Below are 27179 nucleotides of genomic sequence, written 5' to 3'. Positions count from 1 at the left end.
AAACTTCTGAGCTAATTTGGTGCTAACCATTGAAAAAGCAAAGAAAAGGATCCACGTTCAAAGCAAAATCCAAGCAGACATTTGAATATTGCTACAACAATCTTTCCTGTTTTCTCATCTCCCTATGCGTTCAGTTGTGCACAATGTCACACTAGCTAGATCTATTCAACCTACTCTTTAAGTCTTCCTTCGCGAAGACTTCCTAAGCAAACCTTTTGCAAAAAAAATTATACCACATGGAGACACAAACAGAGAGCAAAAAACGGAAGCTAGATATGTTGAAAATTTGTACCCATTCTGGAAGTTTCCATGCCGATGAAGCCTTGGCTGTCTACTTGTTGAGGAGTCTGAAAAAATGGACCAACTCCACTCTCCTTAGATCCAGAGATCCTGCAAAGTGGGAAGAAGCTGACATTGTGGTAGACGTTGGTGGAAAATATGATGATGTCAAGTTTTTCGACCACCACCAGAGAGAATTCAGCACCACGTTCTCGGATAAGTATCAAACAAAGCTGAGCTCTGCTGGTCTGGTTTTCAAGAAGTTTGGTAAAGAAGTTATTGCTGAAAAACTCAACTGGGACTTGAATGAGGAATCCACGAACATCAACATTTTATATGAAAAGCTGTACAAGGATTTCATTGAATCTGTTGATGCTAACGACAATGGTGTCTCAAATTATGAAAATACTAATGAAAGAAAGTTCAATGACAAAAACTTCACCCTTGCCTCTGTTGTCTCCAATCTCAACCCGTTGTGGGTTGATGAACCAACTGATGCTGATTTCGATAAGCAATTTGAAAAAGCTTCTGAGATTATGGGCCAAGTATTTGACAATTTGTTATTGAGTTATGGGCGTTCTTGGTTGCCTGCCAAACAATTCGTTGAAAAAGCTTTTGACGAGAGATTTCAAGCTCACCCAAGTGGTAAAGTATTAGTCTTTGATAGATTTGTTCCTTGGAAGGAGCATCTTTATGGTGTGGAAATTGCCAACAAATGTCACGGAGAAATCCTTTACGTTTTATTCCCAGATTCAGGTAACAACTGGAGAATTGCTGCTGTCCCTGTAAGTTCTTCTTCTTTTGAAAGCAGAAAGGCATTGCCTGAGCCCTGGAGAGGATTGAGAGATGAAAAACTGTCGGAAGCTGCCAACGTCGAAGGTTGCGTTTTCATCCATGCAGCTGGTTTCATTGGGGGCGCCAATTCTAAGGAAGGTGTTTTGAAGCTTGCTGCTCTCGCAGTGGACAACTAATTTATTTATTCATTATAGCGTACTAATCTGTAATTATCTGTAATCTCTTAACATGCATATAATCTCGAAGTCAAGATATCATTACATAAGCTTTTCTTATTCATGAATAAACTACCCATCAGCAGGAATGAGGGCCTGATATTTGATATTCAGACCATCAAGAACCTTCGTCTGTTGGGGATAGTGGGATATCTGAGCGGAACGTTGCCACTATCCACTCAGCAGAACAATTTCTTGGGTGTCCCCCTTCGATTGCTGTTTGAGGAACTTTTATATGTTGTGGTCCATCACTCAGAGTATTACATTGTTCCGGATGATGTAATGTTTCAAGGTTTATATGCTTCACTCACAAACAACGATTTGCAACAGATTCGTCAGTTTGCGGAAAAAGAACACAATCAGAGACTAGAAACGAAAAAAAAGAATTTCAAGCCAAGATGTCTCAGCTGAGAACTAATGGGAAAAAAATCCCTGATTCAGCCATGATCTACAACACAGAAAAGGAGCCAGTCTTTCACGAGATCAAAAATACATCCAGTCATCTTCCTAATGTTAACACCTGGAACGATCATTTCAACCAGCCCGAAGTTCAAACTAAATTGTTGTTCCAGCTCCTACAAAGTCGACCAAACCTCTCTCATTCTTTGGCTGATTACCTAATCTTCAGCCATCTTAGAAAGAACGGGTACTTCATCACTGCAGGATTAAGATTTGGAGGAAAATTTGTTGCTTATCCTGGCGATCCTCTAAGGTACCACTCACATCTCATAGTCAAACCTGTTTACAACGGTGAGAAGATAGAATTGAAGAAATTGGTTAACGGTGGTAGATTGGCTACAGCCGTCAAAAAGGTCTATGTGATTGCGGGTCTGACCAACAAGATAGACGTTGACGGTGTTGAACCCCAGCTGGAACTTGATCCAAAGGAGTTCATAACATCGTTGGAAGCAAGCCCTGTCAAAACATTCTCCTTTGAATGGGCAGGATTTGGCTGAGACAGACGCTTAGCTAACACGCGCGATCACCGTCATAATAATATGTACCTTTATTTTGTCAACATTATAATTACATCCCAATTGGGTAATTGATAAACATTCCCTTTTCCTAGTCTCTCTTTAGTATTGTAATTTGCAGAAATAATGTTAGCTTCTTCCATTACTAGCATCACCAAAAATGTCTGATCCGTTCAATAACAAGTACAATGCATTGGACCAAGATGGTGATGACAGCAGTTACGACTTTATTATTCGACCAAAAGAGGTAAGACAGTCTCCCAGAAGATCTAAGCATGACCCATTTGATGATGAAGAGCAAGAAGTAGACGTTGCTGGTAAATTTGATAGGGAATTTTCTTCTCCATCTCCTTCTAAGGCTGCTATGAAATATTCACCCATGGTCTCTTTTGGAAAAAGAAGAGATCTTGGTCCAGGATCTCCTGACAGAGAAACTCCCAGAGCTAGATTCACAGCTAGGGAATCACCAACCAGAGCTCAGCATGTTCCAATTGTGCCTTTGCAAACAGAAAAAGATGAATATGATGATCAGTCATTGAACTCTTTTGCAAGCGAAGCAGATAAAGAGTCTATTGGCAGTCCTAGTCGATTCAAAAGATCGCCTACTCGGGTTTCCTTGGGAAGATCAATCACGAGCTCCAAGAGTCAGAGAATGTTGTCACCACCTAAGCCAATTTTCTCTGCATCTACCTTTGCAGCTGCCAACTCAGATCAGTCTGAATACTCCGAGGCTCATCATATCGGCAAGGTACCCGATTTGCAACCACGATCATCTTACGACTCCAATGAAACTGCAGTTGATGAAATGGACCTTTCAGAAAAATATTTGGAAAAGGAAGCACAGGATCTCAAAAGAGACACGGAATCAACCCTTTATGGTGATAATCAGTCCATGTATAATGAACAGTATCCAGTTGATGTTGATGATCTTGAAGAGTGGAGCAATTTTGGATCAAATCTTGATGGCCAAGTTTTTGCTACTTTACCCGCAAACTACCAACCTAGAAGAAAAAATCATCTGGCCACACAGGTCAAATATGCCTCAAAGAATGGAAACTTAATTCTCAATAACCCAATACCCGACAAGCTACTTCAGTTTCAACCCTTGAAGGAGGAAGAAGAGTTCCAATTTATGAGATACTCCGCAGTCACTGCTGATGCTGACAACTTTATCAACGAAGGTTTCTCCCTGAGAGCGTCATCTGAATACGGTCGTGAAACAGAGTTGGTCATTTGCATTACAATGTATAACGAAAACGAAGATGCTTTCACTAGAACGATGCATGCCGTCATGAAAAATATTGCATATCTTTGTAAGAGAAATAACTCCAAAAAATGGGGTCACGACAGCTGGAAGAAAGTTGTGGTCGTTGTCATTGCAGATGGACGCCAGAAAATGAATGTTGGAGCTCTCAATGTCTTAGCAGGTATTGGTGTTTATCAACAGGGAATTGCAAAGTCCTTAGTTAATAATAAGCCTGTCCAGGCCCATTTGTTTGAGTATACCACACAAGTTTCTATCAATGAGGATCTAAAATTCACCGGTTGTGAAAAGGGCGTAGTTCCAGTTCAGGTCGTTCTCTGTTTGAAAGAAAATAACACCAAGAAAATCAACTCTCATCGTTGGTTGTTTAACGCAATGTGTCAATCTTTGAGACCAAACGTTTGTGTATTGCTGGATGTTGGAACAAGACCCGACACCAAAACAATCTACAATCTATGGAAGGCTTTTGACCAAGATTCCAATGTTGCAGGTGCTGCAGGTGAAATTGTCAGTATGAAAGGTAAATACTGGAGCAAACTGCTCAACCCGTTGGTGGCCTCTCAGAACTTTGAATACAAAATGTCAAACATCTTAGATAAACCATTTGAATCTGTGTTTGGCTACATTAGTGTTCTTCCGGGAGCACTTTCGGCCTACAGATATTCGGCTTTACAAAATCATGAAGACGGTACAGGCCCACTTAATTCCTATTTCAAAGGTGAGACCAATGAGAAAGACAAGAAAGGCAATGTTCTAACAAATGTTTTCAATGCAAACATGTACCTGGCCGAGGACAGAATCCTCTGCTGGGAACTTGTGGCCAAAAGAGATGAGAAATGGGTGCTTAAATACGTTAGCTCTGCCACAGGTGAAACAGATGTGCCAGAAGCCTTACCAGAGTTTATTTCACAACGAAGAAGATGGCTTAATGGTGCATTTTTTGCTGCGTTGTACGCTCAGACACATTTTAGGGCAATTTGGAACACAGATCATTCGTTAAGCCGTAAACTCTTCTTCCACTTGGAGTTTTTCTATCAGTTTATTCAGCTGTTTTTTAGTATGTTCTCCCTGGCCAACTTTTATATTGCTTTTTATTACCTTGTGGGATCACTAGCATCCAACAAGTCAATTCCAGGCAGAGGGGGATTCTGGATCTTTCAGGTACTCAATTACATTTGCTTGTGTAATTTGACGGCAATTTTCATGATATCGATGGGTAACAGACCACAGGGGGCTCCTCATCTCTACATGATATCATTGTTGATTTTAGTAGTTTGTGGAGTTGTGGCGTTGATTTGTGGATTTGTTTACCTTGTGGATACCATCAACCAGAAAAGCATGGGAAATTTAGATTCCTCGGACGGTACATTTGTCAGTATTGTGATCAGTTTGGCATCAACTTATGGACTATACACGGTAATGTCTCTTCTATACTTGGAACCATGGCATATATTGACATCAGCTTTACAGTACTTCATCATGCTTCCAGCATACACTTGCATGCTTCAAATATATGCTTTCTGTAACACACACGATGTTACTTGGGGAACAAAGGGAGATAACAACTTGGAGCTAGATCTTGGAACAGCTGTCATGAAAGTCGACGATGACGGCCAGGAGTTCTTCGAGTTTGAAGTTGTATCTGACATCAACAATTCCTACGACGAAGTCTTGTTCAAATTGAAATCTCGTAGGCAAATTCCTAAAAAGGCCAGATACGAAGAAACTGTGTCCAAACCATCTGATAAAGATTATTACAGAGATGTTAGAACCAGAGTGGTCTTGTTCTGGCTAATAGCTAATTTGGTGCTAGTCATGACTGTGACGCAAATTTACGAACCAGGATCATTTCACAAGAACAACTACTTGGCCTTCATACTTTGGTCTGTGTTTGCCCTGGCGGTATTCAGAGGGATAGGTAGTATTTGTTACTTGGCGCATAAATGGCTCCGCGTTATCGTCCAAGCAAAAAACAGGTGGAGCTATAAGCGATTCGAACAAAAATATCAATCTCCTGGCTCTGAGCCCATTTAATGATAAGTAGTCGCCCTTAATAGAGCATATGAGGGTAAACTAGATATGAAAGGGAATATGGGACCTAATTCATCGTAGACGTCAAATAAACTGGTATTCGCTAAAGGCTAGATACCAGTTCAGTTCCTCTTGAGAATTCCTACTCCTGACTTGAGCCTGGTGTAAGTGCGTTTACGTCTCGAAATCTAGCTTTCCACTTCCCATTACTGTAATACCCTTCCATTTGATCCGCAAGCAAACTCGGTAGATCCCACACCAATTGTTGATCAAATGAAGAAGATTTGGCAAAATAGGAAGGACAAACGGAAAAGTGTCCTTCCATCTGTGACTCCATTGGGAAGCTCGGGCCTAGTTGCCAGCCCTGACACCGATAAGTTTCCCACGTCTCAATCTACCAAAACGATTGCTTATTCTTCCAGTTTAGACCCCTTAGATCATGCTTCCAGCCATAAAGGCGTGAATCTTCTGAAGAAAAAGGTTTCGAATTTGAATTTTGAAGAGGAACGATTTGGTTCTGATTTTGAAGAAGAGGACGATCTCGAAGATGATTTCCACCACCCTGGTGCCGTGCCTATGGAGTCTCTAAAATCTCTGGATTTTGACCCTGCTACTTATCAAAGTGAAAGCTTTGTAGCCACTAATCAGACACCCTTGAAGAATTCAGAGCCCCAAAGTAAATCCCCAAGGAAAGTTCAAGCTCCTCAGAAACCTCTTCAGTCATCCACATTGAAACCCAACGCTAACATTCAATCTTTGATGCAGCCTGATTGGGATACTACCATCGCCAAGACGGGGTGGGTTAATAGAATCCAGTTAAACACAGAAAAGAACGAACCCAAAAAGGAAGATCTGAGATTGTATAGAGCTGAGCTGAAGGGTTCTCACCTGTATATTTACAAAGCTCCGCCAGAGCTTAGTGAGGTGAAATTTTTAGATATAGATTCAAAGCAGATCGGTCAAACTGAAAACGAGCCTTCCAACCAAGAATCTGACTCTGCTTCTCAGACTATTGGCTCTTCCAGTCTACAGTCTTCTGGTTCATTTTACAAGTTGCAAAGTTCGTCCATGTCAACCGTCAATTCTCAAGGTACTTTGATAAATGAAAACAGCTCTACAGCAAGAAGTAAATCCTCAGCATCACACATATCGAAAGAAAGTGATATTTCAGAATCTATTAGTGGGACATGTGTTAGTGCAAGCGTTCATAAAAGCCAGGAACCACTTAGAATCACCTATGCTTCGCCGAAATATCCCCATCCTGAATTGATTTTAGAATCAAATACTGATACTATTTTAAATGGATCATTAGAAAGCATCTGTCATACGATATTATTCAATACATATACTGACGGCAGTGGTGACGACTCCAAGCTGAGTGCTCACCTGATTTCCATTCTGCCATTATTCGGAGACATTCATAAGGCCCTGTTAATTTTCACTAAATATTCTGATATGTTTACGACCCACATTGCGAAATCTGAGATGGATATGAGCAACTTGATTCCCATTCAACCAACAACCGAGAAATTTATGGCTGAAAGATTGATTTACGTGGTTACATACATCCGAGATAGCTTTCCTGGGATGTTACTTGAAGAAGAAATATTCAAGAATCTCTGGGACCTTTTACTGAGTATAGATTCGCATGAAAATACGAATGAGTTGAAAAGATCTATTCATTTGAAACAACAATCTCTCTTGGAGTTAACAAATTTCAGTACCATTTCTCCTTCATCCAATGACCCGTTGTCAGAACTCAATGCTCAAGTTTTTATGAATCTGGATCTGAAAGTTTTTGCTCATGAAATCAATGAAATCAATTTGGCCTTCAATAGAAGGTGGGATGCTGAGTCTGATATGTCTCTCTTATTTGAATCAGTATTGGACACTTACTCTTATCCAAGAAAAAATCCTCTTATTTTCAATTCTGTAAATAATGTTCACTACCTTGCAAGATTATTAACATACCATTTACTTCAAGATCCCATGGCAACTAAAAACCCTAAGGTAAGGGCAGCTTTAATTTCGAAATGGATTGCTCTTGGTTCTCATTTTGATGCCATTGGCGATATGGTTGGCTGGTTGGCAATTGCGACCTGTATATGCTCCATCCCTATCCTTCGACTAAAGGAGACGTGGTCCGAGGTCAGCGAAGACGATATCGAAATAATATCAAAGAACTGGGCTCCTGTCGTTTTCGAACTAGACAGACGGTCAATGATAAGTGAGTCCAGCCATCGATCTTCTTATCATGTAATCGCTCCTCAAGGAATCGGTAAATGTTACTCGAAGGATAGAGTTATACCGTACTTTGGGGATCTTTTTGTTAAGAAAACAAAAGTCCCAACATTCAAGCAATGTGAAAAAATCTGTCAAAGGGCCCAGCTCTCATTTGCCAGGTGGAATGAATATTTGGTTCAGGTTACAGATGAAGAGAATTTGCAGAACGAAAACATAACATCTGATCCCTCTATTAGAGATAAGCTAAAAGCACTTTTGGAGTACCATGTGAATGCTTCCCCTCTAGCTCAAGAAGATATTATGAATTTATCTTTGGAGGTAGAGCCTAGTTTCAAGGGACATTTTAGCAGGTATCATAATAGTTCAAGATCGCCGCTGTTTTTAGGGTCCTACATATCTGTCATTTTTCCTACCCTTCTTCCTAAGTATAGTGTTTATGATCAACGTGCACTCATTGGTGCTACTGGAAATGATGGATCTACACTTTTGAATGAGGTCTACAAGTTCTCTAACCAATCTGGAATTTTGAATTCTGGATCTACTCAGAATCTGAACGTAATCACCAGAGAACAACCTAATGAGTCTGAAGCAATAGGTGAGAAAAGTGCTGAGAAAGGAAGACTTGGAAGAAATCAATTTTTGAAGACGTTGCGTGACATATTCAACATCGAGTCATCGGAATTTAGGGTGTATGATAGCATAATTTTCAAGACTATGTTGAAACCAGGTAGTGATTTAGGTCTTGAAGAACCTGAGGTTCCACTTCCATTTGTACACCGATCAGATAAGCACAATGATATTTCAGAGAGAGATTCAAACTATGCTGATGTTACCGGTACCCCTGGTTCGGTAAAACGGTCAAGGCCTTCAAGCATTCTGTTTACTGAATCCGCTAACACGAAGCGATACAGTAATTATTCTCTTAGTGGTTTAAATTTAGAGAGCATTCCTGGAATTCTGGATGGAAGAAAATCTGATCAATACTCCAAAACTAATAACTCGACTCAACCGCTATCAGTGGAAATTTTAGCAAAAGCTGCAACTCTGGATAGAATTATCGATTTACTGGTCCTGACATCGTCTATATTTGGTTCTGAGATTTCAACTGAAGATGTACGAGCATTTTTGGGTGATGAATATCCGAGACCAATTTCGTTAAAGATGGACAATGGTATATTTACGCTTACCTTTTTTGCCACCTATAGGTCGTTTTGCATGACATCGACATTATTGAAAGGATTGGTCAGACGTTTTGTTGGCTCAAAATCTGCTGCTCTATCTATCGCTAAACGGCGGGAGAATCCAAACTCCAAGAACTTTGACTTCAAAGCCTATCCAAATTGGGATGTTATAATTGATGAAGGTCATGAATCATACGACAATATTGTTTGGAAGTATGTCGCTCAAATTCAAATTGGCGTGCTTGAGGCGTTGCTAGTACTGGTGAAGAACTACTTTGATCATTTTATAGACGACCTGAACTGCAAGAACCTCTTCTCTGAATTCTTGAGAATAATTGATCACGAAACTATAATACAGTGGTCAAAAGTGCTAAACTCGCTTGAATCCAAAAACGAGGATACTTCAGAGCTACAAGCCTGTCATCAACAGATTCTACTACTCTACAAGAAGACTAGAAAAGCTTATATCAAAAGAAGCTATAGACCAAATGTTTCTCCCTCAAACCTCGTCACAAGACCAGAATTTTCATCCGATTCTTTACACCATTCAACTTTTCCTGCATATACTGACAGACCGGCAATTGATTCTTTTATAACCAATATTGAGGCATCTTTATCTGATATCTCAAAAGGGGTTTCTCTTGAAGATTGGCTAAGTGTGTTTGAAGCTATCGAAATTCAGTCGTCAAAGTCTTTCACAGGATTATTTGATTATCACCTTCAACCACTAAACACACCTGAAGAGAACCTTATCATTTCAAATGTGTTCTATTGGATCGAATCTTTGTACGACGATACTTGCGGCGATAACAGAGTTTCAGTGCTAGATAAGTTCCCGGTCACCATAAGGACATTGTTTTTGTTCTACTTTAAATTGAAATCCTATGTTGTATGCCAGTTGACTGATTTAACCATTACAAAGGAAGAGCGTACCAAAAGGATGGCTTCAGTTTTATTAATCTTAGCTTTAGCTAGGGATCGAATGTCCCCACTTAACTTGTTCGATCCTCTGGAAGGCGAGCAGTTTGATGTTTCTCCTCATGTTCCTAGCTTATTGGAATCATGTCTGAGTAATGCTATTGTTTCTCCTGAAGTCAGAATATTCGCTCATAGTTTACTGAAAGCATCAGCGGAACTCAAAGCCTACATGAACAATCAACCGACTAAAGCACCTGTAAAAAGCCTCATGTCTTTGCTGCCGTCATTGCCACAAGAAGATATTAAAGGCGGATCACTTACAGCTTGCCCTGGTTGGATTGTGGAGAGGCTGATTGAAATAGCTTGTTACATTCCTAACATGAGCGTGGAGAATACAAAACTCATTAATTTTGATAAGAGACGGTATGCTTACAATTGTATCAGCAACATTTTGGATTTGAACGATGCACCAGGAAACGCAGACATAGAAGAGAATAGCAACTGGTTATTTGAACTCAATTTGGAGAACCCTGATTTCAAAAGCGTTAAAGATTGCGCATCCAGAGAGTCAAAAGAATATATGAAAGAAGGCGCAACTAAACAGCCCAGTTTGTTTTCTACACTGATTTCCATACAAATGACTATATTACGAAGAGAGCATGATAAACTTACCTTTTTGTCAAAACAAGAACGAAGTAAGCGTCTTTCCAGTGCTGTACCCCCAGGCAGGCAGCATTTGAACTATCGTCGTACAGATATGAACAGGGCAGTAGGTGGCGATTCGTCTTCACAAGTATCTACGTCAATGACTATTAATACTGATAAAGCATCACATGCTAAGAATTTGAGGAGACCAAGCAGTAGCAGCAATAATCATAACGTGCCAACAAATAGCAAGAAGGTCACAGCATCGTCTCGTTTTAAGATTTCAGATATTCTGAACAAGGCTTCGAAACCTTTTTCTTTGGGTTCCCAACCAGCACCAGTGAAGATTGTTGGTTTACATCAAATTCCAGACGCCAGTCTGTTTATGGAACAAAAAGTCAAGCCTTCAATCGTTATCAACCTTCGAACTGCTAGTGCCTTTTCTGTTTATAGGCTTTCTGCCGCATTTAAGATCGCATCGACTGTCAATGACAACGAATACATGTTCCAGGCAACCGGTGATTCTGAGAAGGAAGATTGGATTCACAGGATCAATTTTGCAAAGAGACACTGGTTTTTTTCCAAACTAACCAATAAGAGCTCATCATCTACACTGGTATTTGGCGTTCCGTTAGACTACATCTGTCTTCGAGAGAACAGCCTTGTCCCCATCGTCATTGAAAAGATGATGGCTGAAATTGAAGTCCGTGGACTGGAAGAGGTTGGTATCTACAGAAAAAGTGCGTCATTATCTGTTTTGAACGCCCTTAAACAAGAGATCGATGAAAATGGTGATATCAACATGGAAAGCAACCTTATATTTGACATTAATAACGTCACCGGGTGCATAAAATCGTTCCTCAGAGAATTACCTGATCCATTAATACCAAGCCATTTGATTCCAGAGTTTGCCAAGGCCAGAGAAATTACTAGCAACTCATCAGAAGAGCAAAAATGTGAATTATACTCCCACATCCTGTCAGCTGTTCCATTTTACAACTATCAACTACTGAAACGATTGATTCGCCATTTAAAGATTGTGGATGATTATAAAGAGTTCAACAAAATGAGTGCTTCCAACCTTGCGACAATTTTGGGGGCTACCTTCACCGAAACTGTTTCTCCAGCTATCACGAGAGACTATTTTGGTATCATGAACTTCATTTGTGAGGACTTGATCAACAATTACGATGATGTGTTTGAAGAGACGGAAGAGATCTGATCTATCCCATCTCTCGAACCCCACCAGAGAAGGCTCATCTCATCTCGTATTAGATAATCATATAATATATGTTGTTATCTGTAGTAATCGCGGCCGCAATCTTAATCTAACTCCATCTCTTTCAACACTTTGCTCTCTCTTAATGCTTGGAACCAGAAGCCAGCTGGGCCTAGTTGCTACTAAGTTAACCAAACCCTACCAGAGACAATGGATTCAAGCCTTTTCTTTGAGCAAACGGTTTGTTTCCAATGAAGCCATTTTAGACAGCCAGAATATTGGTGAGGAAGACGACGCCACTAGGACTGGGGTAATTCAAAAGGGCAGTCAAGAAACTCTTCTTTATTTTGGAACGGTTATACCTTTTAAATCAAATAGATGGGATATCAAGCAGTATTTAACGCGCTTTTGGGGTACCAGTGAAGTAGCCCTAAGAAAAAGGATAACAGATTTGTGCTCAAACACTCCAACGTCGTGCACTTTTGACATAGAAGATATTATCACCATACCACGAGATGGAGGAGTGTTTGTCAAATTTGTTGTACCGGAAACTACCACAGTTGCTGAATTTAATAAAAATGTAACCAAGCATGTGGCAAAGAATAGCAAACGAGGTATTCTGAATCGCATCATGTCTCCTACAGTTCACCCAGTCAAGGGTATTCCTTGGATTGAAGACTTAAGACGTTATCCTTCCAACCAAATAGAGGTGGAATTTGAGGGTCCACCGCTCACTCAAGAGGATATGTATCTGCTATTCAGAAGGTATGGCGAATTGATAGACATCAAGCCTGCGACTGACGCCAACAAGAAAGCCCAAGTGTCATTCAAGTCAACATCTTCTGCTATCAATGCGAGACATTGTATTACGGGGCTGAATTTAGGTGGAACATATCTGCACATACAGTATATTCCAATTGTTCGTCACAACGTTATTAAAGATTCTATTGCCAATCACCCTCGGATAGCATTCCCAATCATAATCGCTATATTGGCTTCCCTCGCTGTTCTGATATTTGACCCAATAAGGTCTTTTTTCATCAAAGAAAAGATCACTCAAAGGTATTCCTTGAATAAATTGTGGCGCTCGTCCCTCTTCAAATCTATCATTGGCTTTTTCAGTATCACTAAAGATTCTTTAAGAAAATTAATTACAACAAATGAATACCATACCACTGGTTCATTTGCCCTCAACCAAAGCGCTTGGGGTGAAAGGTTGGCTCGTGTTGAAGAACTAAAACTCCTCCTGAAAGAGAACATCAATAGTTTTATCGTAGTTGTTGGTCCTAAGGGCACAGGAAAGAGAGAGATTGTTTTTTCGCATGTCCTTAGTGATAGGGCAAATGTCCTGCATTTGGATTGTGATGAGCTGATAAAGGCAAGAAGTGAAGCCAGTTTTTTGAAAGCTGTTGCTCATCAAGTGGGCTATTATCCCTCATTCCCTTGGTTCAACTCGCTTTTTACTTATGTGGATCTGGTAACTCAAGGTCTCACTGGTCAAAAAACCGGATTGAATGAATCCAAAGAGAAACAGATCAAGAATATGCTGTTTCTTACCGCCAGCACCATCAGGGGTATCTGCTTAGCTTGCTACTCGAATTACTTGAATGAGTTGTCTTGTGAAGGTGACACCCTGCCCTTAAAGGAGGAAGATTTTCTTCAGCAATATCCTGACGTCAAGCCTGTGATTGTTATAGACAGATTTCAGGCTTCCAAAAAAGCTAACGAAACAAATGCTTTCATCTATAAAGAACTTGCAGACTGGGCTGGGAAGCTTGTCACGTTGAATATCGCACATGTGATATATCTTACCGACGATGTGGGAAGTTTACAAGTTTTGTCTGACGTTTTACCTGATAACGTGTTTAAAGTTATTCCTATCTCTGACGCTTCCTTTGAGTCCTCCAAGTCATACGTTCTCAGTCAGTTCGAAGAATCCAAAGTGACTGAAAAGTTCGTTGAAGAAGTCCAAGAGACAATCCGGCCTCTTGGAGGAAGGATGTCGGACCTCCAAGCTTATATGAGACGACTGAACAGCGGTGAAACACCCACCGGTGCTCTTGAAGAGATGGTCGATCAAACTGCGGAGCAATTGATGCAAGTATTTTTGAATAAAGGTCATAATACTTTTGGGCCAGCAGAAGTATGGGCTCTTATCAAAATGTTAAATGATCAAGGGTCAGTAAAATACAAAGACTTGCTTTTGAATCCACTGTTCAAGTCAAATGGGAAGCAGATCCTCACAGAAATGGAGAAATCAGAGTTAGTTTGCTTGACCAAAACGACAGGTTTAATAACAGAAATTAGGGCTGGTAAGCCGTTGTATGAAGAAGTCTTTAAGCATTTGGTCGCCAACAAGGACTCGTTTAGAGAACTGGAAAGTAATTATTTGAAGTCTCTGATCACCTTAGAAACAGGTAAGATTTCCAAGTGGGAAGACGAGCTTTCCAAGTTTCCAGAGAACAGCTCCTACTTCAAGACCAGATTCAAGTATCTGGATGAAAAGATCACTACGAGCAATAATTTGATTATTGATTACGAAAAGAAGATTAAAGATTTGACAACGTAGTTTATTAATAGTATATATATTATCACTCTAACAATTTTCCTGTGATTATTTCGTAGGCCATTCTTTGACGTATGAGTGGCATATCGGTTTGTGAAAATTTCAATGCTTTCTCTCTGGAAAGAAACTCAACTGTGGCACATGTAAAAACACCACAATCTGATCCATTCTTTTGCTGAGGAGAATTCGTGTTATAATCTAATAGGTATTCATGGAAATTAATGGGTACTTTATCACCGTAGATCCTTTCAGCCTCCTTCAGGGCAAAAGTTCTTAAGTGGTTTAAAACTGGAGTTTGTCCTTCCCCTTTCAAGGAGTCATAGTATTGAAACCGCTTACGCTTATTATCGATAACTCCCAATGCCCAATGGGAATTCAAAATATTGATAGGAACAAAAACATAGTCAAGCTTGGTGATGTCAACTTTTCTTCTTTTGGCCCATCTCTTAACACTCTCATATCCTCGACTTGTAAATGTTGTATAAAAGTGTGTGGTGAATGCAAAAACAGATGGCAAAAAGGAGCTTTGAGTTGATCTATGAGAGACTAAAGATAGATAAAAATCAATAACACTGTCATTGATCCATCTTGAATTTATCAAAGTTTTTAAATCTCTCACAAACACCTCAGCGCTTATGCCTGTAACGATTTTCTTTGTCAAATCTTTGGAATTCCAGTATTTCTGCACCAAGTTCAAGTATTCAAGTTTGAGAGGTTGTACCAAGGGAAGAAGAGATGACTTTTCCAACTGTATAAGCTCTTCTCTCTTCTTCTTTTCTTGCATAATCGCCTGATAAGTTTCATAATCATTCTCCAGCTTTTCATACTTATTGTCTTCCGTCCAATTATTTCTCTTCGTTATAAGTAATTCGTTTCTTTTGAAAAAAGAATCTAAAAGCAGGTCTTGAGTGGGTGGTTTCTTTTGTTGTTCCTCAGCCATTAAGGAAGCCCGAAGTCGTTGGGTAAGTTCAAACATATCGTTGATCTTCTTATCGTGGCTTTTATTAATTGATGGTTGCCAGATTTCCATACTGTCTGCATTAGTATCAATGGGGGCCAAATCTAAAACTGTTGTGTCTTTGGCAAATAGTTTCTTTAAAAAGCTTGTCTCTGTGTTCTTTTGATTGCTTGACTTCTTTGAGGTATAGAAATGGGTTCCATATCCGCCATCACTAAAAGTTTGAGAAGCATGATTAATGGGAGCATCATATTGCCAGTTGAAAGTCGAGGCGTCCGTTTTCTTTTCAAAATTTTGATGGTCTATGGGAGTACCCATGTCGTTTGGTGATATGAAATCTGATATAATGGGTGACGAAATACCTGAAGGTGTTCCAAATTGAGCATTCAGCAATTTCGCTTGAACTTGATTTCTGGGATGAATGCTAGCTGGGGCCTTCTTGAACACATTTAAGTTTGGATTTATGGGAGTCGAGGCGTTGATATTTGAGTCTTGATGAAATTGAATATGAGTGTTATCCGCTGCCACATTTTGTGCACTTTCTTTCTGTAAGTCGTCAAAGCTCGATGGTTGAGCAAATCGGGTCTCCGTTTTGCTTTTCAAAAAACCCACCATCAGTGTCAATAACTTAATTATAAACAGGCAAATGACCACAGTCATGGACAATATCATTCGTAATAGTTTTAGGGACAATGTTTTATACTGAATACTTTCCATGGAGATTGGTGTTGATATTTGTTTTGAGCCAGCATTTTGAGGATTATCTGCTTTAGACGTGTTCAAAAACTTATTGAATAGGGCTTGACCGTCTTGTAAATTTTGACGAAACTGGTCTTTGGTAGATACTGGATCTGTGATTCCAGAGGGCTTTGGACTATTCGATGAGTATGAAACTTGCTTGTTCTGGTACGTTTGAAATGTGTCTGTGTTACTCTTTTCCGGTGCAGGATCTTTCTGTATGTCACGAAAGTTTTGTAAGTTGCGGAAACTGATAGTGGAGTTGAGTGTTCCATGATATGTCCTCAACTTTGAAGAGTCTGTAATGTGCGCTTCAATACGTCTCTTTCGTACGCTGTCTAGGGGGTTTTTATCTAACAAAAGGGCCGTTGAGTTCCATTTTTCTGAATCCTCAAGCCCATAAGTCATTTCTAGTGGGGCTGTATTTGCGACTTTTCTTATACTAGCTAGACTTTGGTGAGTAGGTATTTACTTCATGCCATCGACTATCAGACGCGAATGAGAACTTGATTGATGAGGTAAGCAGTTATGGTTAATATTTTTTGAATAGTTGTCGATCGAGCCAATGCCAACGCGATGGGATGGGACTGCATGCCCAGAGTTCAGTTCCACGTGCCGTTCGTTCCGTTCCGTCCCTGTCTGTTTTATTTTGTCCCACCCAATCAACTAATAAATGCAGCGCTTCTCTTCTCTTCTGCCATCCATGCCTTTACTTACCTACCTTACATAATTATTCTTCCGTAGAGAAGATCCCCAGTTGATCTGGATCCACTGAGTACGGCAATTAATTAGTGTGAACGTGAACACGACCACATCTTATCTTGACCAGATTCTCGTAACCTGCTCCCAAGGTCGTATGCGAATATCAGATAACTGAAGATACAGGCCTGAAATCACCCCAGGGCTTCAAACTCTAATGGATTGAAACGTTGCTGACGACCAAATAATTATACCTAACCTACCCTACCTACCACCTCTCCTGCCGTTACCGAATTGACTTATCTTACTACCCTGCTAACGGGAGAAAAAACACCAGGATCCTGAAACTTGTCCCCCTTGAGTGCGGGCGGAGAAAGGCTTCCTACCGTTGAACTCTAGATTTGTTAGCTGTAAGTGTAAGTGCACAGCTGAGTCGCTGCAGTGTTGCGTGCAGACGACCCCTGATATCTTTTCTTTCTGGCAGTAAAATGTAAATAACACATGCGCAACCGCACTGCACCGCACCTAATCCCAATTCCACCCACCGCTCGCCTAATACTTTCGATAAATTAATACCATCCATATAAATCATGTTTTGGTCAAGGAATTTTTTCGGCACTTTCTTACTAGCTTATTTACGATTAGAGTATCCAAGTTGGGCCTTTGCCGGTCATCAGAAGACCTTTTACTTGATGTTTTCCAGGTCTACACTGCGGTTTATGCCAGAGTCACTTGAAACGCGCATTTTTTCAGGAAGACTTACAAAATTATCTAGAAGAAATGACGGATATTTGGATCACTGAATAGGTGAAAACATTTTAATACCTAAATTGGTGAATGAAACAATTGCATTAGGCTTCTTGTGTCTCGTGTAGTCATAATCAATTTGAACTTTGCCCATTTGTCCCCTAGTATCTTGCTATATCCGTGCAACTATTTTTCTCCTTCTAGATTTGGGAGGGGTTCAAGTGGTGTCTCGTATAGTTAGGAGGGGACCCTACGTAATGTGTAAAGGGTAAACTGGTGGGGAACGGACGAGCGAGGGAATAGCTGGCGACCTACCTCGGCTGCCTACCTAAGCCCAACCCTTGAGGAAGGAAAAACTGACTTTCAAGTCTTTTCTGTGCTTACCCGGATCAGCGACAAAAAAAAAAATTTCAAACTCATCTCAGCTTACTTTCACGGAATCAACCTAACCCTCCTTTCAATCTTTCAATATGGCCAAAAGGACTGAAAAAGCTGAAAGCAGCGTTCTTTCAAAAAAGGAACAAAGAAAACTGAAGAAACAGCAAGAATACGAGGAAGGAGAGTCAGAGGTCAGTAGTAACAGCAGTGACATCGAGGACATCGAAGCCAGATTGGATCTAGACAGATTGGCCCAATCAGCTAGTGAAGCTGAATTATCCTCCGATGATGATGATGACGATGTCTTTGACGATGCCACTGAACATTTAGACGACGATGAAGAGGCTGAAGCTGGGACTGGAGAGGACGAAGAAGAGGAAAAAGATGTTCCATTGTCTGACGTTGAGTTTGACTCTGATGCTGACATTGTTCCCTACACTAAAGTGACTATTAATAACCAAGCTGCACTCAAGGAATCCTTGGCCAGAATCCAATTGCCATGGGATACCTGCAAGTTTGACGAACATCAATCTATAACGTCAGACGAGCCAACTGCCTCTCAAGTGACTGACATTTACGATGACACTGAAAGAGAGCTTGCATTTTATAAACAGGCAATCAACGCAGTTCTGGAAGGTAGAAGCAAGATTTTAAAGCTGAAAATTCCTTTCTCAAGACCTCTAGATTACTTTGCCGAAATGATCAAATCGGATGAACACATGGACAAATTGAAATCGAAGCTGGTGGAAGAGGCTTCTGAAAAGAAGGCCCGAGAGGACGCAAGAAAGCAAAGACAACTCAAGAAGTTTGGTAAACAGGTGCAAAATGAGACTTTACAAAGTCGTCAAAAGGAAAAGAAAGAAACTTTGGACAAAATCAAGTCCCTCAAACGTAAAAGAAAAGACCAAGAACTTGGAGATGATGATTTTGCCATTGCCCTGGAAGAAGCTGCTGCTACTAATGAAGAAAGACACGATAGACATAAGCCTAACGGTAAGAGATTGGCAAAGAACAGCAAGTACGGTCAAGGAGGTATGAAGAGATTCAAGAGAAAGAATGACGCTGAAAGTAGCGCTGATCTCTCTGAGTATGACAGACGTAAGGGCGGTGGACCTGGTAAGAGTAACTACGCAAAACCTAGACCCGGCAAAAGCAAGAGAAGGCAGAATAATCGTCATTAGAGTTTTAGGCATATATAAACCATTAATGTATATTAATTAAAAGGTAAAAACTAACCTTTTTTTCTTAGATAACACCACTTTCTTTTAACTCCATAACTACGGACTCGTCAAGGTATTTTGTTAACGACGGATCCTGTCCTATTCCTTTTCTCTTTCTAGTTTTGGTAACAAAATCACGGGCCAACGAGTTGAAGGGCGCCGGCTTTAACTGTGGTATAAAAGCATGTTCGTCCAGTGGATCCCCAGGAACTGCGTCCCATCTGGCGAAATGTAGCAGACATGTAGCTAGTCCTTGGGTCATGACTCTTATATCCGTTTCTAGTCCAAAAGAATCAATAACGGGTACCATTCCCACAACTCTGTACAATGGAGTGCCACCAATTGGAGTATCATGCAGTATCGTGCCTCTTCTTTTATCCAGTAGCTTCTCAAGTTTACCAACGACATCACTTCGACAAAGGATATCAATCTGATATACTGGCTCCATCAATTTAGGTGTTGCAATCATCAGGGCTAGGTAACATGCTTTTCTTACCATTGGGATAATTTGCCCTCCATTAGCGTCCAAAGGACTTGAAGCTAGGGAAGCTTCAATTATCTTGAATTTGGTATTGCTAATTGGTTCATCACACAATGGCCCTTCTCTAGCAGCCCACTTGAATCCCTGAACAACTGAATCTTGAAGTCCTTTCAAAGCTTTTTTATCAACCTCGTCAGGTAGTGTATCATCGATAAGAATATTTGTGTCATGACTCTCAGGTCCCAAACTCCATATCGAATTGGCAGCTAACGAATCCCATCCATATTCCTTGAACCACCGAGAAATAAACCTTTCATACTTCAAATTGCTTTGGCGATACTGGACATCTATTCGACCGCTCTCCATATCTTTTGCAATTTCCGGTTCCAAAGGCTCCGCTATTATAGAAATAGAATTTTTGCCATTTGATGATTCCACAGGTATCCTTACCTTGGAGCTTTCAATGCATGATTCCATAAACTTCGTTACTGGGTCGCTGACCTTTATTTCAATATCTGTGTAAAGATATCTCAGGTCATGTAGCAAACAATCCATGTAAAATTCTCCAGATCCAATCACAACATGCTCCCCACTCTCTTCCACTTTAATCTGCGATCCAGGAAATGATTTCTTGATTTTGCGTAATCCTGTTAAAAACTTAGGAGTCTCTGAGAGATTCATGGGTTGAAGAGCAACTTTCAGCACTGGGGTCAATATGTAATCGATAGGTTCCACATTGAACTTTTCTGGGTTGGATGAATCGTAAATGACTACTTGCCTAGAGATAAAGTTATCGAAATTTTCATTGGATGATAGAAGGCATATATTGCCCGCTGAGACCTTAGAGACTGGAATCTGATATCTCCCTCCTGGGATGAACAAAGCACTCACTGGAACAGTTACAGAGTCCTCATCATAAGACTCAGAAAATCCCTCTCCAATCACAGTGATTTGAGAGCCCCTCTCAAGTGTTCCTGAAACTACTCGGCAAAGACCGAGAAAGCTGGTGCCTTGTGATGCGTCTAATAATTTAGTGATGACTGCTACTAATGGCCTTGCGCTATCACAAGAAATGTGAGGACCATGATAGATTGACGAAAACTTTGTTTCTGTAGATTCCACTGGTGAAACAGCAGATTTGTTTAATAATGAAGTAAAAGCCTGCAATGGTTTTCCAAAAAATCTTTTGAAAATGATCTTTAACAAAATCTGAGAATCTAGTTGGAGAGATTTTTTGGAGATGTCAGTAATATTCAACTTAGCTAACGAAAGGGATAAATCTTCTGGTGTCTTGGTTATTGTGATGGAAACCAGTTTATATATTGGTTCTAAGATAAACTTGATAAATGAACGATCTTTCCCCTTCTTGCTGAATTTACGTGTTTCCGGATCGTAGAAAACATCGCCCCATAACCTTTTCGAAAGTTCAGCAGGGTGTACTGTTAACTGTCTAGTTTGGACGTATAACTCGGCAAAGCTGTACAACGTGAAACACGTATTGAAAGTAGTCGATGAAAAGCATACATTGCCCAACTCCGGAGAAAGTCTCTTGCTCTTATAATTTTTGGTCAGATACGGAGATTCTTTGATAAAAAGGTTGACTTGTTCGATAACATGACGAAGCTTGAAATAAGCATCTTGAATAGGTAGTTTGAGTTCCAAAATCAATCGGTCAAACTTGTTAACCATAAGAATCATATTGGTTCCTGTTTTTAAACAATTCTCTATCACAAGCTCGGTTCCAATAGTTAGTCCTTCCAAACAGTCCAGCACGATTACAGCATTGTCAACTGCTCTAAGGCTCACGGCTAGTTCATCAAGGAAATCAATGTGGCCTGGAGTATCTATAATATTCAGGACAGAGGACTGGCCTGCTAAGTTGGTACCCAGAATTGTAATGGGAGTTGATTTGATGGAGGTTTGCCTCTCAATCTCTAGTTTATAAGTGTCAGTATATCTTTGGGGTTTGTAGTTCTTCGAAGAGTGTGCTTCTTGGTTGACATAGTCATGAGTATCTTCAACGAACATATCAATGCAGCTTGTCTTCCCTGAATGCAAATTTCCCACAAAGGCCAAATTAATCACTCGCTCTGGTATCTGGCTTAATTGGGCTAAATAGTCCTTGGAGTAAGTAGTTGAGGGAAGGTCAGTTTCTTCAATTTTGACAGATTTTACAATTTCAGGTTGTACTAGGGGAACGTTGATATCCTGCGCGTCTTCTTGCTCAATCAACACTTCCACTTCGTTTCCATATACCTTCTCAAAAGTGGGCACCAATTGCTGGTTGTTTTGTTGTGGCGATTCGTTCTCATTGTGGGATGCAACGTCTGACTCTTCCTCAGATTTTTCTCCGGAGATATTTTCGATTTCACTCTCAGAAGAACTAGCAAGTGAGTCATTCTCGCCTCCTATGAGGTTACCAAATTCATCGTAAATTTCCTCATCCATACTAAGAACGGATGATTTACTATAAGTCAGGTCACTGCTGAAAAGTTCGCTTGACCTTAGTTTCAAGTGCGAAGAGATAAAAAAAATGCTCTTCGCGATGATAGTGATATCAACCAGCCAACTCTTCTGAACCTGAACTACCAACCGTCAAGGTCCTCCAGTGCCGGTCTGCGTATTTTATGTCTGAACAATCAAGGAACCCATTGAGATTTTTGACCACTGGTGGGGTCCAAACACAATTCCATAGACTTCAAGATGCTGCAGCCAGTTCTCATCTGTTAGAACGGGCACAGGAAACCTTAAACCCTACTAATCTAATGGATGTAGCCCATCAGACTCCAGGCCATATACTAGATATGATCACGGGGGAAGATCAAGAAGATGATACCGAGGATATTGAACGTTTTAATTATAAACAAGAGCTTCAACGGAAACTTACAGTAACATCCATTATTGGTTTGGGGTTCTCCCTAATGGGTGTTCCTTTCGGGATGTCAACTACTCTTTACATTGGACTGATTGACGGTGGAAGTGTTACGCTTCTTTGGGGATGGGTTGTGGTGGCTATCTTATCTTTGTGCACTGCTTTATCATTAGCAGAAATTTGTTCAAAATATCCTTCCTCAGGCGGTATCTATCACCAGGCTGCTATTCTAGCAAGTGAGAAGTATTCGTTAATCTGCTCGTGGTTTACGGGTTGGTTTTTAATTATTGGTAACTGGTCAATGTTTACTAGTATCGTTTATGGTGGAGCCCAATTTATTTTGAGTATTTTTGGATTAAAGGATTCGGGCTATAGACAGGATTCCTTCCTAGTGTTACTATTATTCTTTATCATGGTCCTGTTATCAGGATTGGTCAATCTGAAATTTGCAAATCGGTTAGATACGATAAACAATTTGTGTGTCATATGGACCATTGGAACAGTCCTTATCATAGATATCATTTTGCTGATCAAGGCAAGATCTCGTAATGACATCAACTTCGTTTTGTCCAATTTTGATGCTTCAAGATCAGGATGGCCTCCTGTTATTGCATTTTTCGTTGGCCTTCAACCTGCTGCGTTTACCTTGCAAGGTTTCGGAATGATTCCAGCTATGACTGATGAAGTGAAAAAGCCAGAGAAAAATATCCCCAAAGGAATGGTCCTTGCTGTGTTGGTTGCTGGTATCACTGGAGTGATATTCATCATCCCTATTCTAACTATTCTACCAGAACTGAATCTTTTACTAGATAAGAATCCTGATATTATGCCCATTGATCTGGTATTCAAACTGGCTACAGAGTCATACTTGATTTCGTTTTTGCTAGTATTATTGCTAGTTGGAGCAGTTTGCTTTGCAGGAATTGGATCACTGACTACATCATCCCGTGCTACTTATGCTTTTGCCAGAGATAATGCCCTACCATGCAACTGGATTTGGGTCCAGGTTAAAATAATTGATGAAACTACTGTACCAGCAAATGCTCTGTTTCTTTCGATGGGTGTGGCATGTTTCCTAGGAGTACTGTCACTTTTCTCTACATCTGCATTTAGTGCTTTTATGGGCTCCGCTGTGATATCCTTATCTATTGCGAATGGAATCCCAATTCTGAGTTCGGTTTTGGGTAAGAGAAAAAAAGTGAAAGGTACCGCCTTCAAATTAAAGAGAATCGGCTATGTTTTGAACATCATAAGCTTGTTTTGGATTGTATTGACTGTGGTGATTTTGTGTATGCCAGTACAAATACCGATTACAATCATAAGCATGAATTATGCGTTTGTGGTATTTTTGTCATTCACTGTATTTGCTGCTGTCAGTTGGATATTTTACGGAAAGGATCATTTCCAAGGACCTCAACTGGACCATCATCACTCTGCAGAGCAAAACATTCAAATGCACAGTCTTTCAAATGATAATACTAAAGATTTAGATGATTTCAGTGAACACAAGGATGAAACAATATACGAGGCCTCCAATATTGATTCGAATGAAGGTTCCACCTCGTTTGCGATGTCTACGTCCAAGGTTTCATCACCCAATTCCTCTTTCCCAGACGAAGCTGATTTGGATGTTTTACAAGATGAGGATGACGGCAATCCAGAAAACAGCATATTGGGTTGGGACCTACTAGATGATGTCAGACCTACGAAACTCAACAGGGTCTTCAAAGGTGGTTCAGGCTGACTTCTAAGTATTTATTTGTTATTCCACGACCATTTCATTGCCATTCAAAAATTTTCGAACACATCGAGCTTACAAAGTCAAGTTTTATCGTAACTTAACACACGCACACAATGTCTGCCGATCATTCAAGAGATCCATGTCCGTTGATTATAGTTAACGATTTTGGTGGTGCCTTTGCTATGGGTGTAAGTGTAATTTGTTACTCCCAAGAAAGTTGATTCGACGGAGAAAAAGGTACGGAAAGATTTACTAACAAACCCAAGGCTCTCGGTGGTACTGTCTGGCACGGTATTAAGGGTTTCCGAAACTCTCCCATCGGAGAACGTCGTATTGGAGCTATTTCTGCCATTAAAGCAAGAGCACCTGTCGTTGGTGGTAACTTTGGTGTATGGGGTGGTTTGTTCTCCACCTTTGACTGTACCGTCAAGGCAATTAGAAAGAGAGAAGATCACTGGAATGCCATTATTGCCGGATTTTTCACCGGTGGTGCTCTAGCTATGAGAGGTGGTTGGAAACAAACACGAAATTCTGCCATTACGTGTGCTTGTGTCTTGGGTGTCTTTGAAGGTGTTGGTATGATGTTCCAAAGATTCATGGCTGTTCAAAACAAGCCTATGGCCCCCGATTTCGGTGAAGCTCCCGCCGCCCCTGCTCCATTAGGAGCTTAGACATGACACATTGATCTGTCTTCTCTCTTATTTTGTATATTATGATTTAGGGTACATGTAAATATAACTAGTAGATAGTTGACCTAAACAGATGCTTTTATTACGATCAATACCTCTGGAGACATAATTGGTAGTCTACTTTTTATCACTTGCCTTTTGGATCGAGTATCCTTGCTTGAACATTGTTTGGCCAGTATCAGTCTCGATATCTTCGCCCGTGATGGAACCCGCCATAGACGAGGACTTTGAGCTTGAAGATCCGCTTGATACACTATAATTGCTTGTGTACTGTTGTAATTTAGATTTGGGGACTTCCTTTGGTGGAATAGCTTGGGATGAAGCATATCCATACGAGTATTGATGCTGTTGAGGAGGCCGCTCTTGCTTGGTGAATGACGAACGATATGCTTGACTGACTGGTGTATTTGAGTATGTGCTGGGTTCAGGTTGTGTTTCCTGCGTCTTCTCTGAGGAGTGTAACTCCGTTTCCGATCCGCCAGAATTGTGAACACTAAATCCAGGAGGTGTCCAATTGGAATTAAACGGTTGACCTGTGATGAATGGGTGTGCACTTGCTTGCTGGGGAGACCATCTTTTCAACGGATTCAGGTTCAAGACTCCCATCAAAAAATGCACCAAACATTCTCGCTGACGCATCTCTTTGTCAATCATGCTATATGTCATATTTTTCTTTGGCAATTCATAATTAAGTATTATCTCATTTAAATATCTGTGTGTAAAGTATGATTTACTTTCTCTTTCTCTCTTCCAAACATCTGGATCTTGAGAAAATTGTTCCACATTCTTGAACTTGTACTGAGTGGAATTTATCCTCGTAAAGTAATTAGGTGAATTCTTACCCATTTCTATCATGAAATGTGGAGGCATTCCTAACATGTCAATTACTCTGGCCAATAAGTTGTATTCTGAAGTTCCTGGAAAAAGAGGCAATCCCAAAAACAGCTCAGCCACAATGCATCCAAACGACCACATGTCAATAGATGTTGAATATGATAAACCCAAAACAACTTCTGGAGATCGATAGAATCGAGATTGAATATATGTGTATACAGGCTGACCTTCGTAGCATGCTGTTCCGAAATCAATAATCTTCAATTGAGGTTTGTCTGGGTAGACCAATAAGATATTCTCTGGCTTCAGGTCACAATGAACCAATTTCGCATTCTTCAACACACAAAGTGAATCCAACAATTGAATTGCAAACTTCCTGACCAGTTTAATAGAAAGACCTTGGAACTTGTTTTGCTTTATTAATTCGTAAAGGTTCGAAGAAAGAAGTTCAAATACCAAACACAAATGGTTGCGATGAATGAACTTATCTTTTAACCTTAAAAAGTGGTGAACATCCTGTGGGTCAATATTTTTGTTCAAATGGTCTAGTATTTCAGCCTCAATCATTGACTGGTTTAAAAAAGCAGCCTTTGACTTGATAACTTTGACTGCTACGATTTCTTGTGTTTTCAAGTTCTGACACTTTACCACTTGTCCAAAAGTTCCCTGGCCTAAAATGTCGAGAACCATATATTTCTTATTCTCCTCAATACCCAAAACATCGTGGACGTATTGAATGTAGTCACTGTCAATATTGTCGTAGCCATTGTTGAGCTTAGGCTCACTTGGTTTGGTTAACACTCTTCGAGGGTTCTTTGCAATATTGTAACTGAACTCTGGTCGGCATATACGATAAGTGGAACTAAGTGAAATGGACAACGCTATTAGGGGAGAAATATATTGAGATGCTGATGAAGCTCTTCTGTATTTAGGCTTGGCATTTCTTACTGGATGAAAGTCTGAAAGTGCTCTTATTCGGCGCATTCTGGGAACGGGCAACTTGGTTGTCTTCGTTACCGCTCCAGGAGGTGTTTGATAATGGGATCCTGAAACAGCCACCGATTGTCTTCTTTGGTACTCTTTGAACTGTTCCTCCTGCATGTTGAGGTGGGATTGCATAGGTCCTGGTGCAGCGGCCCTTGGTGGTGGCAAAACTACTTCTTCTGCTGGTGGGCCCATTCCTTCATGTTCATACGTTGTGGGCAGCTGCTGACTGAACGACGGTCTAGAACCATTTTGAAGAAGAGACAGATTTTGCTGCGCAATATTAGACTCTCTGCGTGATGGCGAATCAAACCATTGATCGTTTCGTTTGAAGCTTGGAGAAAGATCCAGTTCTTGAAATCCACGAACAGGAATCTGAGACCCATTGTTTGGGATATTGTAGGATCCTGTTGAGCATACAGAGAAGACGTTTTTGAACGCAGGATCTCCTTGATTGCTACTCTGCGCCCTTTGCTTCCATCCTTGCCTGTCATTAAAACTCATGAT

At 40.4% G+C, this 27179-nt stretch overlaps 12 protein-coding genes across 12 annotated transcripts; 8 read left to right on the top strand and 4 right to left on the bottom strand.

Moving 5' to 3' along the window:
* Positions 1 to 236: 236 nt before the first annotated feature.
* On the top strand, positions 237 to 1250 carry PAS_chr2-2_0093 (uncharacterized protein; the record flags this gene model as incomplete). Its single annotated transcript, XM_002492070.1, has 1 exon — positions 237 to 1250. The coding sequence occupies one exon, from the start codon at positions 237 to 239 to the stop codon at positions 1248 to 1250; it is 1014 nt and encodes a 337-aa protein (XP_002492115.1).
* Positions 1251 to 1352: 102 nt separating this feature from the next.
* Positions 1353 to 2245, top strand: PAS_chr2-2_0460 (uncharacterized protein; the record flags this gene model as incomplete). Its single annotated transcript, XM_002492069.1, has 2 exons — positions 1353 to 1623; positions 1674 to 2245. 2 exons carry the CDS (start codon positions 1353 to 1355, stop codon positions 2243 to 2245), a joined length of 843 nt encoding a protein of 280 aa, XP_002492114.1.
* A 178-nt stretch (positions 2246 to 2423) lies between these two features.
* PAS_chr2-2_0094 (Chitin synthase II) lies at positions 2424 to 5561 on the top strand (the record flags this gene model as incomplete). The annotated part of the gene is made up of 1 exon (XM_002492068.1): positions 2424 to 5561. The coding sequence occupies one exon, from the start codon at positions 2424 to 2426 to the stop codon at positions 5559 to 5561; it is 3138 nt and encodes a 1045-aa protein (XP_002492113.1).
* Positions 5562 to 5831: 270 nt separating this feature from the next.
* On the top strand, positions 5832 to 11768 carry PAS_chr2-2_0095 (Rho GTPase activating protein (RhoGAP); the record flags this gene model as incomplete). Its single annotated transcript, XM_002492067.1, has 1 exon — positions 5832 to 11768. One exon carries the CDS (start codon positions 5832 to 5834, stop codon positions 11766 to 11768), a length of 5937 nt encoding a protein of 1978 aa, XP_002492112.1.
* Positions 11769 to 11910: 142 nt separating this feature from the next.
* On the top strand, positions 11911 to 14334 carry PAS_chr2-2_0096 (Integral inner mitochondrial membrane protein; the record flags this gene model as incomplete). Its single annotated transcript, XM_002492066.1, has 1 exon — positions 11911 to 14334. The coding sequence occupies one exon, from the start codon at positions 11911 to 11913 to the stop codon at positions 14332 to 14334; it is 2424 nt and encodes an 807-aa protein (XP_002492111.1).
* Positions 14335 to 14356: 22 nt separating this feature from the next.
* Positions 14357 to 16435, bottom strand: PAS_chr2-2_0097 (Ubl (ubiquitin-like protein)-specific protease that cleaves Smt3p protein conjugates; the record flags this gene model as incomplete). Its single annotated transcript, XM_002492065.1, has 1 exon — positions 14357 to 16435. One exon carries the CDS (start codon positions 16433 to 16435, stop codon positions 14357 to 14359), a length of 2079 nt encoding a protein of 692 aa, XP_002492110.1.
* Positions 16436 to 17108: 673 nt separating this feature from the next.
* On the bottom strand, positions 17109 to 17309 carry PAS_chr2-2_0098 (Hypothetical protein; the record flags this gene model as incomplete). The annotated part of the gene is made up of 1 exon (XM_002492064.1): positions 17109 to 17309. The coding sequence occupies one exon, from the start codon at positions 17307 to 17309 to the stop codon at positions 17109 to 17111; it is 201 nt and encodes a 66-aa protein (XP_002492109.1).
* Positions 17310 to 17943: 634 nt separating this feature from the next.
* Positions 17944 to 19032, top strand: PAS_chr2-2_0099 (Essential protein required for the maturation of 25S rRNA and 60S ribosomal subunit assembly; the record flags this gene model as incomplete). Its single annotated transcript, XM_002492063.1, has 1 exon — positions 17944 to 19032. One exon carries the CDS (start codon positions 17944 to 17946, stop codon positions 19030 to 19032), a length of 1089 nt encoding a protein of 362 aa, XP_002492108.1.
* A 64-nt stretch (positions 19033 to 19096) lies between these two features.
* Positions 19097 to 22000, bottom strand: PAS_chr2-2_0100 (GTPase component of U5 snRNP involved in mRNA splicing via spliceosome; the record flags this gene model as incomplete). The annotated part of the gene is made up of 1 exon (XM_002492062.1): positions 19097 to 22000. One exon carries the CDS (start codon positions 21998 to 22000, stop codon positions 19097 to 19099), a length of 2904 nt encoding a protein of 967 aa, XP_002492107.1.
* A 179-nt stretch (positions 22001 to 22179) lies between these two features.
* On the top strand, positions 22180 to 24168 carry PAS_chr2-2_0101 (Protein involved in excretion of putrescine and spermidine; the record flags this gene model as incomplete). Its single annotated transcript, XM_002492061.1, has 1 exon — positions 22180 to 24168. One exon carries the CDS (start codon positions 22180 to 22182, stop codon positions 24166 to 24168), a length of 1989 nt encoding a protein of 662 aa, XP_002492106.1.
* A 110-nt stretch (positions 24169 to 24278) lies between these two features.
* PAS_chr2-2_0102 (Essential constituent of the mitochondrial inner membrane presequence translocase) lies at positions 24279 to 24836 on the top strand (the record flags this gene model as incomplete). Its single annotated transcript, XM_002492060.1, has 2 exons — positions 24279 to 24353; positions 24432 to 24836. 2 exons carry the CDS (start codon positions 24279 to 24281, stop codon positions 24834 to 24836), a joined length of 480 nt encoding a protein of 159 aa, XP_002492105.1.
* Positions 24837 to 24971: 135 nt separating this feature from the next.
* PAS_chr2-2_0103 (Serine-threonine protein kinase that is part of a glucose-sensing system) lies at positions 24972 to 27176 on the bottom strand (the record flags this gene model as incomplete). Its single annotated transcript, XM_002492059.1, has 1 exon — positions 24972 to 27176. One exon carries the CDS (start codon positions 27174 to 27176, stop codon positions 24972 to 24974), a length of 2205 nt encoding a protein of 734 aa, XP_002492104.1.
* Between the last annotated feature and the right edge of the window lie 3 nt (positions 27177 to 27179).

Source organism: Komagataella phaffii, chromosome 2 (genome assembly GCF_000027005.1).
Source record: "Komagataella phaffii GS115 chromosome 2, complete sequence".
Classification (NCBI taxonomy): Eukaryota; Fungi; Ascomycota; class Pichiomycetes; order Pichiales; family Pichiaceae; genus Komagataella; species Komagataella phaffii.
This window is presented reverse-complemented; position numbering and strand designations above follow the sequence as displayed.